The sequence below is a fragment of the Chenopodium quinoa genome, unplaced genomic scaffold, assembly GCF_001683475.1.
Source record: "Chenopodium quinoa cultivar QQ74 unplaced genomic scaffold, ASM168347v1, whole genome shotgun sequence".
Lineage (NCBI taxonomy): Eukaryota > Viridiplantae > Streptophyta > Magnoliopsida > Caryophyllales > Amaranthaceae > Chenopodium > Chenopodium quinoa.
In genome coordinates, this window is record NW_018743283.1 from 1,749,693 (window position 1) to 1,765,488 (window position 15,796).

General features: G+C 32.2%; 1 protein-coding gene across 2 annotated transcripts; it reads left to right on the plus strand.

Moving 5' to 3' along the window:
* The first annotated feature begins 1,783 nt into the window (after positions 1 to 1,783).
* Positions 1,784 to 9,610, plus strand: LOC110735422 (protein root UVB sensitive 3-like). 2 transcript variants are annotated; one of them, XM_021915616.1, is made up of 15 exons: positions 1,784 to 1,955; positions 2,031 to 2,088; positions 2,343 to 2,402; positions 3,073 to 3,111; positions 3,215 to 3,277; positions 3,384 to 3,440; positions 4,277 to 4,340; positions 5,819 to 5,902; positions 6,564 to 6,646; positions 6,731 to 6,860; positions 7,348 to 7,440; positions 7,634 to 7,772; positions 8,563 to 8,603; positions 8,730 to 8,917; positions 9,149 to 9,610. In XM_021915616.1, the coding sequence occupies exons 1-15, from the start codon at positions 1,837 to 1,839 to the stop codon at positions 9,245 to 9,247; spliced, it is 1,317 nt and encodes a 438-aa protein (XP_021771308.1). In that variant the 5' UTR covers positions 1,784 to 1,836; the 3' UTR covers positions 9,248 to 9,610. The 2 variants fall into 2 exon arrangements, with proteins under 2 accessions (XP_021771308.1, XP_021771309.1); XM_021915617.1 differs by having other exon boundaries at positions 2,040 to 2,088.
* The last annotated feature ends 6,186 nt before the right edge of the window (positions 9,611 to 15,796 follow it).

Consider the following 15,796-nt stretch of genomic DNA (forward strand, 5'->3'; position numbering starts at 1 on the left):
AAATTGTAGGGAATTAGTACTACGCAGCGGAAAAACATGAATCATATTCATACAGTACTTAAACCCAAGATCTAATGCATAACACATAAAGAACATATAATCGTACCTTTGAAGCGTGATTTCATGTGCGATCGAGCAAGAACATTGGGAGATAAAGAACCTCAAGCGTGATTCCTCTACTTGGTCCAGGGGCACAGATTAAGACCTCCACTAATGCTAGTTAATTGCAATTGAACCCTTCAATTGACCTTCTATGGAGAAGTGCGAGCAACGAACCACCATGAACCACCACGAACAACCACACGCGCCACCAAGGTGGCCGGCCGTACGGACGAGGGGAGGAGAGAGAAAGCCGTGAGTTAGAGAGAGGAATTAGGGTCTTTGGGATTGGTTGCCTTGATGTCAAAATACATTGTGTGTGAATTATGACTGCTTACATGCAAACCTAGGCATAAATCTTATTTATAGATCTTATCTCTAAATAAGAGCCCATGTCAAGAGCCCAAAACTTAATTCCAATCTAACTATGTTAGCCCAATCCATTTCATGATTAGTTAATTGCTCATGAGGTCCATTTATGGCCCTCTAATTTGCTTAACCCAATACCCTTGTGTGTGACCTCATAGGATCCATTCTAGCGGGCTTTGGACTATTTGACTAGTCCAAAGGTCATCTCTCATAGTCTAGCAACAGATGATGACACCCCAAGAGAACGAACTTATTATCTCCATAATAGTGATCCTTGTTATATCTAGTAATTACACTTATCGAAGACACAATTCCTTCAGAAATCACTTGCTCTGCTTTGTCCAATTTTAGGGCTAAACAAGAAGAGATCGAGAAGAAGAAGATGGAAGTTCGTGATCGTGTTCAGGCTTAACTTGGGTGTGTTGAAGAAGAGACTAAACACTTGGCTTTGATTCGTGAGGTCAGGTTTTAATTTCTATGTTTTTCTCAGTTTTTAGGTTGAATTCTTCTCATCTGATATATATAACCTAATTTCTAGTAGTTATAATATAATGTCCGATAATTTATACTTTAATATTCTGACCATTATAATCTAATTTCTGACAATTAAGGCCTAATATCTGAAGATTAGAATCTAATACAAAGTAATAAATTTAGAGTAATTAAATTAAATTAAATTAATGTTAGTAATTTCAAATGTGATAAGTCCATAAAAAAGTAGCATAAATTGGGTATTTTGTAGAGTAATCATACACGGCATGGTTAAAGTATAAACCTAAGGTGATGTGATTAATTATTATCTTACGTTAATCGTTTAAGAAACAAGTGATGAAGTCTGTCAATATAATTAAGTCAAAAAGCCAAAGCTTAAAGCTGGATAAAGTAGATAAAGTAGAAATTACTTTGATGAAGTTTTTGCAATCGGCTAAAATCTGCCACTTTTACACCGATTACTATGACAATTAACTATTTTTTTAAGACTTTGTAATCATCTAATTAGTGACTCAACTTTGTGTCGGGGCTACCTACTTTCAACTAAGGATTAGTCACTGGTAAAATAACTGTATGGGGGTCTTTCAACCATAGAATTATACGTAGTATTTTTTTTAAAAAACATTTCTAACATGGTCAATTGTCACAAACTCACAACAATCTAAATCCAAATAATTAGCTCAAGTCCAAGCCCAAGCCTAAGCCCAAGCCTAAGCCTAAGACCAAGCCCAAGCCCAAGCCCAAATCCACACCCACCAACCCAAGTTCGACCATTCCCAGGTTTAGGTTGACTTTTAGACTCTCAGATATTGACAAAACTCACACTCCAAAAGAATATACTGTAATTGTACAATCGATTAAACTAGAAATTGAAAAATGGGAGGAGAAAACTCAAATTCTGAGCAAATAGTGGTTGAAGAATGGGCAGGTTCTTCCCCAACTAAACTCTCAATTACTGCCACTATTTCTTCCACCCCAACTATCTCAATCCAAAGGTATATTCTCTTTCTTTATCCTCAAATTCTCAATTTTTTCTGAAAATCCCACTCTTTATTCTCTTGTTTTTATAGATTTGACAGCCGCTTTAAGTTAGTGAGAAGACAAATTCTCAGTGCCTTTGTACCTGAGGTAATTTTCTCTCTTTCTTTATCCCCTGATTTTGATTTTATACGTGTCCGGATTAATTGTCACGTTATAAATGTTCGGTAAAAGTTGTCACCTTTTCTATTGATGGGTTAGCAATGAATAACTAACATATGCCTATATAAGTAATGTTTTGTAAATATTACGATAGATTGGGACAATGTGACAATTTTGTACGATATAATAAGTTTATTTTGAAGGACAATTTTGATGGGTGTTTGTTTTTCGTTTCTTTACAGGGGTTTCCTAGTAGTGTGACTCCAGATTATGTACCTTTTCAAATATGGGATTCATTACAGGTAAGAGTTATCTTATTACTAATTGATTGATCAAGAGCTGTCCTCTATTTGATTGACCTTTACTTTATGTTGAGAGTTTTTAAGATTTGATCAAGTATTATGCACCTGAATTTCGGTATGATTGTTGACATGGGTACGTTTCCAAGTGTTAAACATTTTTCTGTAATTAGGAAATTTGGTCTTGATTGAAGTGTCCAAGAACTCATACCCAGTAGAGGATGACTGATTATCTCATATGGGCAATGTAAGAGTTTATGTTAGATTAGAATGATCAGTTTACAAGTGAATTTTCCGTTTTGGCAGGTGCCCAATTTGACATAATTCCTTGTTTTTCATTTCAATGCCATTGCAACACAGGAGGAATCGGATTTGAGGACAATTATCACATTTATTTTTGTTTATGAGCTATGAGTCTAACTTGGATTTACTGTGTAATTCTGCTGATGGCTCATTATTTATGAGGATTTTTAACATAATACACTATTTTGTGTATTAATCTTTGTTTGGCTTTACTTGCTACATAGTATGCCTGAACTTTTGTCGATGTAATGGGCGATGAATGAAATAGTTAATACTTGCAGCAAACTTTTTTTCTTCTTTAATATGCAGTACTCTTAGTATTTGTGTAACACAAATCATATTTACATTCTTATGTTGTTTTGGTTCATAGGGCCTGTCGACTTATATACGGATGATGCTTTCAACTCAAGTAAGATATGTGAAAATGATTGTTCAATGATTGATTTTTTCTTCTACCGTCTTTGATCTAGGTATCTGTTTCATGGTGTTTGATTGTTTAAACACATTGGCAGGCTCTTTTGAGTGCTATTGGAGTTGGTGAGAAATCTGCCACAGTTATCGGGGCTACTTTTCAGGTTAGATCTTCTCATTGAATACGATTAAGCTCGGTCCTTGTTAAACACGTTAGGTAAGATTAGTTACCGAGCATACTAACCTTTCTTCCTTTTGTAAGTGTTGCAGTGGTTCTTGAGGGATTTAACAGGAATGCTTGGGGGCATCTTGTTCACATTTTATCAGGTAATTTTAGGCTAGTTTTCCATTACAATTTTGTTCTTTTTAGAAACACGAGCATACCAATATTTTATTACCAATCTGTCAATTATTATTGCTTTCAAAATCGACGGTTCTCAAGGGGGAAACAATCTAGTATGATGTGAAATAAGAGATTTACCATGTACGGAGTATTAGTTAATGGCTTTGAAGTATTGCATGTAAGAGAAGACCAGATTCAATAGATAATAACCTTGTGGAAATAATGAAACTGTTTTGCAGAACAAGAGAACATACCAAAAAAGAGATCAAGAATTAATTATTGACTGGTCTTTCTGCCTTAAATGTGCTGAGATATTCTCTGCAAAACTCCTTTCATGCTTAACATTTACAATATCATTTTATGGAACAAATTATGCAGCTCTCAAACTACATTCATAACCTGCTAGGAACTGACTGGCCTTCAGCACTAACAATGGCAGAAATTAAGAAGAAAATTGATGATTATATTGATAAGATGAGGATTACAGTAAATCAATTGATAATTCCACTTTCGAGAGGTGGATTCTCTCCTCTCCTAATATGAGCTTTCAAGCGGCTCACTCTCTTCCAATAACAAACCACTCAATATTCAACATATCCTCTTTCCTTCTAATGAGACCTATTTATAGAAAATCCCTCCTAACAAACCTCTAGCTTGTTCCCCAAGTTACTACTAACAGACTATGAGTAACATGCCCTTCCCCCAAACATTAATTCCTGGCATAACCATCCTTTGACTAATTTGAAAACTAAGAAAATAGTTGGGAATAGAAGTAGCTGTTGATTAGTCAATAATAGTTGTATCATTTGTCTCTTGCTAGGGATCAAATTTAGATAGCAATGCAAAAATGTGGCGTTTGGTTGCAGATTTATTGAATGACCTTGGTATTTTTCTAACTCTCTTTTTAATTTTGGTGTTATTTAAGCTTATTTAACTCTCTTTCATGCCCTAATTAGAATCCACTGATGGTATGTGCATTAAAATGAAGTAACTTCAATGTGTAATCGAGAGTTTTTTATAAAAAAAATATCAAATGCGTGCAGTGATTCCAAATTTCAGGTCATCGAGTATTTGCAAATGTCAAGATACTTATAAAGTTATAAATAGGTTCCCGTGCATTAGAAAGTGAAACTAGCTACATCAGAGAAGTCATTTCAGTCCTCCGGTGCCATATTTAATTTTTTTTTAAGTTATAATTGCTTACAAATGTGCTTATTTTCAAAACTTCTGTCTATGATTCATTTTATTTTATTTATTTGTTTTTGTAATATTGCTTTTAGCAATATTTTTTCTGTTTTCACCCTTTTGCTCCTAGCTTCTTCATTATTGCTAGCATTGCTCTAACGTTAGACCAAAAGGTTCAGTGTATATGAAAGAGCGGTCTCCTAATTTGCGGTTGTGAAAAAATTGAAATGATTCAGTACCTAAAATTGTATTATAATCTTTGATTGGTCGCTTTTGCAAATTTTTGTTAAGCTTATGTCTTCACAAATCATGTCACTTGTATACTCTCTTAGTCCCTCTTTCCCAATATTGTCTGAACACTAGTCAATCCACCGTTATAAGCCAAAATTATTAGAAATTACCTTAATTATTGTTTTTCATGAAAACATGGATGTGATTGGACTATTGGAGATATATAGTAGGGTATTTGTAGTGTATTTTGTTATAATGAAAAAGTAGATGTAACAGGAGATAGTGAATCCCATAAAAAAGATAGCATATAATAGATGATTTATATGGTCAAACCAAAAAAAAAAGTGTATCCAAAATGTTTACATTTCCAAAAACTTGATATCTGAAAATCAAATCAATTTTGTTCTTGCCAGAGTTTATCTTAGGAACCTTTTGTTTTTCTAATTACGCTAAGTTGCTATCCATAAGACATTTATGGATTTGTGCAAGTGTTTATATATTGCAACTGCATATGAGCTTTATGATGTAATTTCATCTCTTTAAAATATGGGCTGGAAGCTTACCGTTATCTAGTGCACAACAATTTTGTCACTGGAAATACAGAGTATAATACTTTGTATAAATCATGTGGCTGTACATATTATTTTGAAGTAAGGTTTCGTTACACTTAATCTGAAGCACGTGGAGCTCAATTTTGATGTGTTTGTGCTTGTTCAAAACGGTTTAGTAAAGCTTTCCTTTTGCATTTAATCTTCACTTAAAGTGCAGGCCTTATCTTTTGTTATCACAAATTTATCTTCAATACTGAAAACTGATCTAATTCATCAAAATGAAAGGGATTTGATGTCAAATTGAGGGGCTCTATAATCAACAGATCTGACATGTTACTGTTTGTACTTCTAGTCATAGATGGTTTGTCTCATCAGTTATGCCTTTGTTGTTTCAGGAATGCTAATGGATCTTATTTCTCCCTTATTTCCATCGGCATTTGTGTTCATTCTTTGCTTGGGAAGTCTGTCACGATCATTCAGTAAGTTCTAATCTTTCTTACTTTTTGCTCCATCTTCTCATGTAAACTATTGGACCAAGAAAAATAATGTGTGTGTGAGAGAGAAAGAGAGAGAGAGAGAGAGAGAGAGAGAGAGAGAGTTGGCCCGCTGATCTGATTGACTAATTGTATAAAATTGATCTCTCATTTCTTATGCCTCTACCATAATGTCCACCCTTGGCCCGCTGATGTATTGCTTATCAAATACTTTCCCGTTCTATTTTACTAGCAATAGTTTTACTTTCACGTTTGCAGATACATGATTTCACCATCAACACCTTTAATTATGATTACAAATTATATAAAGCTGCTAATATGCTATTTTGAAAATATACGTTTTGACGAATCTAACAACATCCCAACTTGACTATATTTTGCCTTACATATCAATCACCTAAGACGATCAAACAGAAGTATGTGAATAGTGGCAAATGTCGAATTGTTGCTGGTAAAGTGGAATGGAGGAAGTGCTTTTATTTCGTGGATCCATTCTCAATGTAGTCTTTTTGTAACTTTGGAAAAGTTTTTTATAAGCACGTTAAACTGCATTGTTCTGATCCTTTTATTATGAAAAAAAAATAAAAAAAATCTTTGTACTTTTCATTTCTAATTAACATATATCTCTCCAAATTTGCACAACAAGCTGGTGTTGCTAGTGGAGCTACTAGAGCTGCTTTGACTCAACATTTTGCTCTCCAGAATAATGCAGCGGATATATCCGCAAAGGTACTGACACAACATTTCCATCCTAAAATCCTAATTTTTCATTGTGTTACAATTGTCAACTGAGTATCTGATGTTTTATATTAGGAAGGAAGTCAAGAGACAGTGGCAACAATGGCTGGAATGGTTTTGGGAATGTGTCTGGCTCATGTTACTAGGGGATACTCTCTGGCAATTTGGTTCTCATTCTTGTCTTTAACTATGTTTCATATGTACGGTGAGTTCCTACATCCTAATTGCTACGTTGCTTGGATCTGAACCCCATATTTACTTGTTTTTACCCATTATCTTTATCTTCTGATGCTGAGTGTCTCGGTCAGATAAACCTACAAGGGTTAGAAGCTGGCATAGGAATGTTTAGTTTGAATTTTTGAAATAGGGATTGTGTTCAAATAATGATGCAGTTTGTGCACCAATCTGAGTTATCAGACCTTTAGCTTTGCTGAATTATTCTTTTGCTCTATTATGTATTGCCTGCATATAAGCTACTAATCAACTATACCTTTTGGCACCTCTTGTCCCTTAAATTTTGTTTCCAATTTGACCCTTTCACCCATAATGAGGCATTGAGGCTTAATATACCTATACAGCAGTGAAAATATCCTTTCTTGTTGAACCGAAAGTACTTCGATTTGACTGCTGATATTCTAATCTGATCTATGAAAATACACTCCTGAATACCTTTAATTATTTTTACAATGTAGCAAACTATAAGGCTGTCCGTTGTCTGTCATTGAAAGCATTAAATGGAGAAAGGACTTCTCTTCTTCTGCAGCATTTCATGAAGACTGGCCAAGGTAAATCTGCATGTCTTACTGTCTATTGCCTCAATGGCCTTTGGTCATATGTAGAGTAAAAACTTGTAGCACCTTATCTTCTCATTAACTTTAAGTTACTTGGCAGCGGCTAAAGTATTGCCATGGGTTTAGTATGGGTCTTTATGCTGATGTACATGTACAATTTCCTTATTTAGTGTGTACTTCTTGTCAGTGCTTTCTGCTGAAAAGGTTTCGACGGAAGAGCAAGTTTTACCCTTGTGGTTGAATCCATGGAGTTCGAAAAAGTTCAAATGTTTGCACAGTCACATTAACTTAGGTGTGAAGGTTTCTTCTCTCAATCATGCAGAAATGTAAGAATATTTTCATTCAGTTTAAAAGTTCAAATGTTCAGTCACAGAGATTAAGCATGATGGTCTCTTCTCTTAATCATGCAGGAATGTAATCATATATTCATTCAAATTAAAAACTCAGCTATGAACATTGAAATATTATTCATTTTTTTTAATACACAAAAAAAAAAGAAAAAAAAAAAGAGTATGCCTTGATTTCTACTTTGACTATCTCTAAGTCATTAAGCTGCTAGTACACAGCTAAAGTTCCTATCATTCTTTTCCTACCATAGACAGCCAGTCGGCCCAGTCTACTAAAACATTGGCATTACTTGGTGATGGAGTATCTATTTTTTTGTTTAGTCAGAGCAAGTTTGTATTGAGCGGTACCTAAGGTGGGTTCATTTTCAACTAGTACCCATTCTCGTGGAAACTACCATGAAGAAAAGGTTCTCTGATTATATCTTGTGTATGAAATGCTGCACATCAAGATTACAGAGTAAACCATCACACTGAGATGAGTACTGCTCCATTTAAAAGATTGCCACTTAAAAGTAAAATGGGGGGAAATATGATATAGCATCATACGCTATTTCACCATCTTGTTGGATTTTCTTGGTCAAGTTCCTTGCTACAATAATGTTATTCATGATCTTAAAATCATCTGAGTGTTTAGCTCATTATAGTTTCAATTCAATTCTATGGTCCATCTTCAATTGCTGATCTTTATATATACGAAGTATCTTGCAATCCCGCTGCATGCATTTATTGATTATAGGATTTTTTTTACAAAAATATCATTTGACCGCAGGATGGACCTTTTTCGCTCTGCAGGATCAAATTATAAGAAAGGTTAGCTGTGTATGGAGTATTTCAATATAATTTCTGATATGAACAATTCTGTTTCTGTTGCAGACACCTGTAGGGCTGTAACTAACACCACATTTCCATCCCTCTTTTCTTTTTTAACCTTTCTAGCCAAGTGTTTACTGCTGGAGAACAATGGGATAATCAGTATTGTTTTGCATAAAGACTCAACACCGGTGGATATCTTGCAGTCCTACATACATGCACTTGTAATGGTCAATCTTTCGGATAAAAGCACATCTGGGCATGTTGAAAGTTTTTCATGGATGGACAAATACTATGAAGATTTCATCAAGAAGGTATTATTTTATACAATTTATTGTCTGTAACCTGGATTCCTTGAATCACGTTTAGGGAATCAAATAATAGAGGCAGATAATTTCTTTACATTTTTCAGTCTATTCAAATGGTGCCTAACATCCTCTTCTAACCCTGTCACGCCAAAATATTAGTGATTAGTATTTCTTTTTGCAATCTCCGTTTTGTGCTTGTTTACCTGACTAATGTAGCCTGCTGATAATATATGGCAGCTTCAGTCATCAGGATGGAAGACAGAAAGATTATTATCGCATTCTGTTGTTTGGAGGGCAAATTGGTTTATTGCACAGTCAGATGAGAAGATCGACTAGCAACCTGTATACCTCTAGGCGGTTTTTCAGAGATCACCATCACAAAGCAATAGGCAGTGTCACGTCTGTCAACCTTTCTCTATGACTCTACACTCTTGATGCTTTGGCGAAGCAAGGACTTGGTTCAAGCTTTAGCGTAGTATTTTCAACGAAGCTATAAAGGTCTCAAATGAACTTTAATTCAGTTGAATCCTACACATTATGCCTGAATAGGCGACTAATGTGAGCTTTTTTGAGTAATCTCTACTCTTTTAAAAGTGTGAGAGTGCTCTTATGAATAGTGTATGGATAATTATACCCCTAAAAAATGTTTGTTTACATGTTTGCCCCATTTATAAGTTTAAAAAGCTATATTTTTTCTTACATAAAAATGCTTTACATATTTGCCCCCATTTATAAGTTTAAGAAGCTCCATTTTTTTTTTCTTATTAAAGGGATAAAAATATTTCAAACAATTACATTTTTAGAACTTGATAATATTTGTCACTATCTCACTCAATCTAAATTAATTCTTGTTATGAAATATTGTGTGGATGCCCATTATACTCCTTGTATTATTCCAGAATATTCTAGATGGAACTAGGGTTTATATTTTTATTTAAGAAAACCCTAATTATATTGTATATATATATACCCCATTATATGGAATAGAAATACAGTGATATATTCTCTATCAATCTCTCTTATATTTCTCCCTATTTTATAACACGTTATCAGCACCAAAGCTCTACGCAAATTGTTTAATTTAGATCCGAATTAAAGAACTCCATTGCGAAAGCTGACCTGTTGTCATCACCACTTTTGGCGGCACCATTCTTGTTTTGCTCGTTACCAGCATCTCAAGCATTCTCACTTTTCAACAACGTGAAATTGAGCCTGGTACTATTAATCCTACTGATCAGGTTTTGTTTACTCGCAGTCTTCTCGATACTTCTCTCATTGGTATGATCTCTTCAATTTTTTTTCGTATTTTATTTTTTCGTGAAATGATGAATATGGTTATTTGTTCTGTATTTTGGTATCTAATTGAGTTGTTCGATTTTTATTTTTGGTAATTGAATGATGAGAGATCTCATTGAAGGAGCTATATGATGTTGTTAATTTTTAGGATTATTCGATTGATTCATTCACCTAAATAAATATATTGAATTTGTTCTATTAGTTTAATAGTTTAATTAATTTGTGTTCATTGGTAACTAGATTTAGATGGGGAGATTTGGGCTTTCTATTTGATGCGTTATATGTTCTTGCTTTGGTATTTAGGTTCCGTTTATAAGTTTTGTGTCCATATTCCATTATTGAACTCGCATTATCTCTTTGTTTTGTGTTGTAACGTTACATATCCTAAGTTCAGGTGTATGTGGTTACATAATTGTTGGTTCACATAATGTCTCATGATATTTTACTACCTTAAATTTTAAGAATTTTGGTGGTTTTTGATGTGTGAATAGTAATAAAGTTACGCATACATTATATACTATTTATATTAATTCATTATCAAATTGCTTTATGTAAAGAGTATGAGTATTTGGGTTCATTAGCTACCAATGATTCAAATTAGGATGTACCACTATGAGGTCTATGACTACACTATATTATGACGCAAATTAATAATGTCCAAGTAATTAAGTGGATTAGTGGGTCTTATATTTTGTTGGAGATTGATATTGTTCAAGCAAGTGGGGTATTGATCAAACTGGTTTATTCAATGTTTTATGAATTTCATTTGTTGAATATGTTTTAATTTTGATACGGTTGTCAAGCAGTAATTACTCTCTACATGCTTATAATATTAATTGAATATAGGCCTTCACTTTTGTTTTGGTAATTTGCCATGGAATCAGTAGATATGTAATCAGTTTCAACAAAAGGCTAGGAATTAGAATTCTTATCTTTGGAGCTATACAAGATTGATATACTGCTTAACAGTTAACAATATTAATAAGATAATCGTTAAGCAACAATCTATGGCTTGAATAGTAATAACCTTATCAGTATTATCATTTATTTGAATTATATATATGTATACACTTTTGTTTCACTAAATAACAATTGTATTTGTAATGGATTATAAGATAAATCAAGTAACAATATCTTGAGGAGTCTAGACATTAATTAATTATATCATATTAATTTTTTTGGTAGTATATACTCAAGAAATAAAAGGTATTATCAAATATATCTTTATAAGAGTCATAATTACATATGACTTGCACATATGGAACTGGTTTTTTTGAAGTGATCAATTTGCAAATTATATCTTCTGCACTAGTAAAGGTACGTCCAAATGTCCAACAATATAATTACGGATTCAATAGTAATGCCAAATTATTATAATTATAGATTTGAGATTTATCATGTGAATTTCTTTCAAACAAAGCATTAAGTTGATTGTTTATTGTATCTGACAATTGTTTGACCTTGAATCCCACTTGGTCACTTGGCTTTAGTGAGTATAGTATGTAGTAGGCACTCCATTACAATCATGAAAGCAATTCTATATTTGTTTGATCAATTACCTTTCTTATACATCATACTTGGTTTTATGATTAAGGTTGTTTATATTTTATTGATTAGCCAAGGGCAATTTTGTTTCAAGTACATAACATATATATTGCTTTAAAGTGCTAAACCGCTAGGATACAACTGTCAATTCATTATATCTTATTGTATTACTGCATTATTTTGTATTGTATATAGCAAAAAGTGTGTTATGAGTTCAAGTAATTAAACATGACATTGTGAGAAAATATACATAATCAACGTTTTATTATGCCCATAAATATAAGAGGCCAGGTTTTTTTTTTTTTTTTTTTTTTTTTTTTTTTTTTTTTTTATGTAATTGGGCATGAGGTACATGATAAGTGTTCTATAAGTATAATTTTATATAAGCATGTTTTTGCTAAAAGAAACACGTTACTTGATACATGACATTGCCAAAAAAATTTATGGCTTAAAAGTTGCAACGATTTAAAGGTTATTGGATTGATTCATTCCATACCCCCATATGCAAGGATTAGGGGGAGATTGTATGTAATCCTTGCATATAAATAATAAAATATATATGGTCAGTTTAATACATACAATAACTTAAATATCAACTAGAAGTGACCACATGTTAATTAAATATTTTGAAATGATACAATCCTGAAGATGGATATAAACAAATGACATTTATCATATACTAGTTGTAAATGCTCTAATTTAAAATTGATGTCCTAAGAGTACAACATCAATTGTTGATGAACCTATAACATGCCTGAAGCGTGATAAATCAATAGGTTCTAAAGATAATTAAGTATCTTTGAAAAGGAAAGGAGTCACTATTGACAATGACAAATTTGAGGAAGTGGTAAATATCATTACATTTCTAGAAGAAATCACTTTTAGTACAGTTCTTATGTTTCATGATTATATATAAAAAAAAACTCCAGAAGAGTATGAAATAACAAGTTTAAACTCCAGTAGAGTATGAGTAATTATTGGATAAAATATTAATTGATTGTCTTGCCAATTGTATAAAGAAACACATGTTGGTGCTCTAATATCACATTCATGGCCATGCATATAGTAAGTTTGATAAAGTGATCACTAGTGTTGAAAACTGACCAGAGTTCAAATTTAGAGAAGTGATTGGATGTGATAATTAAATTAGGTCATCGGACTTAATAATAATTACCCGTAATGGAAACCTGAAGTTTCATTTGATAATGTGCTGATGCTTTCTCAATGTTAAATATATAAAATGAATTGAATGGCAAGAGTAACATTGAGATTGAGGTATATTTGGATTGTGAGTTATAATAATTTGTATTGATGAAAATTTCAAGATTTAATATGTTTTGATTTTTTTTTTTTTTATATAAAGGAGTAATGGCTGATAAAGGAGTAATGGCTGACCAGAAGTTCACCAAAATAACTTATATATTATTTTCAACTATCAAGTGATTAGAAGCTCACCAAATACACTATTTAAGTCTTTAAAGATCCAGAAGATCATCACCTACTAGAATTACGAGCAAGTGATTTATGCTTGTATAACAATTCTTTTGATTGGGGCTATTATATGTCATCACATATGAAATAGGAGAAGAAAGAAAAACGTACAACTGCACAACATATGTCTCCCCATTGACATTGATCTCCAGAAGAGAAAATATTATTATTGAAAATTTAATAATAAAAACACATGAAATATAAAGTTAATGAATAAATGATTCTTCATCGAAATTGTTCTCCAGAAGAGATAAATTTTGATTGTGATCCTCCCAATGAAATGAATTTTAATGAAAACTTATATACTAAGTTGGTATAGAATTAGACGCCCCTATAAAAGAGATATTTTACCAACTTAGGGGGAGTAAAAATAGCAAAAGTTGGGAAAATCGAAAATAAATAAATAATATTTATGATCCCTATAATGGTAGTTTGAAAAGTTATATATATTCCAACTTTTGTATCTATATTATCAAGATATGTTGCACATTTATGATTTGATTTGTATTTAGTTATGACTCATGTTGCATAGCGTTGAAGATACATTTTGGTCATATTAATTATGTGTATACATTGAGATAAAATCTTGTCAATTGTACTTGAATCACTACACCTGAAGTGTAGGTTGTATATGATCGGTTCCAAAATAAAGATATGTTTAATAGATATGATATTTGGCAAGATAGTGCAGTTGACACTAATAGTGTAATAGTATATAAATTCCATAGTGTATGAAATATCCTAAAGTGGTATAGATATCTGAATTATTATAATAGATGGCCTATGATGTTAGAAAAGTTATGATGGTACCAATGAGAAATGTATTAAGATATCATAGTAAAATAGCATGCGGAATGTAAGTTAAAGGAATTTTATGATACCGGTACATAATGGAACCGATGAATAATATGCATATGCATAATGGAATGGACTAATAAGTAAGGGATCAGAAATATATGTACATTTTGATGTCGACATAATGATAATGATATAAGTTTATCATGGACCCGAAGTCCAATGAAATATGGATTTTTAAATCCACGTTGTACAGTGTCTTGCATCATTTTGAGTGTTATATTCATGTGTACGTGAGTCATAGGTTAATGGTTTATTGCATATGTAGGAAGTTAGATGTATTACTCATTATATAAGTTGTTTAATATGTTATCATGTTTTATATATATCATATTGCATAGATTAATTTCTTACAATGGCTGTGGTGTATGTGAATGTTCTTTCAAAATATAGTAAGACATATTTACAACTTTGATGAAAAATTAGAAAGAGATGTCTATATTCCAATGGGCTTATAATTGTAATGAAATTATTGATGACACTTATTTAATAACATGTTATGAATCATGTAAAAGGAGTTCCTGAAGAACTTATATATGACGTATTAAATGCCCAACCCTAAAATTTTTTATGTCTTGAATATTGCAATTATTATCAAACTCTTGAAAAGTCTATGTGACTACATTATTGACATCTCAGCCTGAAGTTTGAGCATATGAGAGTTAGTAAGATTTACTATTTGTATTTATAAGAGAGCTATCATGTCAATCATGAAACATCTAAATAATATCAATGAAATACTTATGCGCGAGAATGTTTTCTCATGGTCCAGAAGAACCATGATTAGCGTACATAATTACATATGTTATATTATAATTCATATGAGATTGAAGAATGATATAAATAATATTAAGTTTTGTCATCAAATTATCATTAATGAATGTTAAATCAAATAATTATCACCAATATTTATTATTAACGACTTCCAGAAGAAGTCATAACCGCATAAGTTTAACTTTTTCAATCAACTATTAAATAGAGATTTGGAATGGTGATATTAGAGATAAACACATATATGGTGAAATGAAGACACTTTACATGTCCACATGAAGACGTGAAGATGCAATTTCAATTTAGGAGGATCGAAGATCAACAAATGATATTTTACCATATTATTAGAAGATATCCAACATATTGGATTCATTGCTGCGACACTAGAAGATCTCAAGTTATGTATTCATCAGGGGGAGAAAATACGCGCTGCACTCTTTTTCCCTTGACCATGGTTTTGTCCCACGTTGGGTTTTCCTGGTAAGGTTTTTAATGAGGCAGCATCTCTACATATTGCGAAGAATGTTGTACTCTTTTTCCTTCATTAGGTTTTTATCCCACAGGGTTTTTCCTAATAAGGTTTTAATGAGGCACAGTCTTCGATAATGGACATTCAAGGGGGAGTGTTATGAAATATTGTGTGGATGCCCATTATACTCCTTGTATCATTCCAGAATATTCTAGATGGAACTAGGGTTTATATTTTTATTTAAGAAAACCCTAATTATATTGTATATATATATATATATCCCGTTATATGGAATAGAAATACAGTGATATATTCTCTATCAATCTCTCTTATATTTCTCCCTATTTTATAACATATTAAGAGTTATTTTATTTTTTATTATTTTATTTTATTTTATTTTATTTTTTTTGACGTGAAGAAAAAGGATTTCATTAATGAAAGATAGCCAATGGCACAAA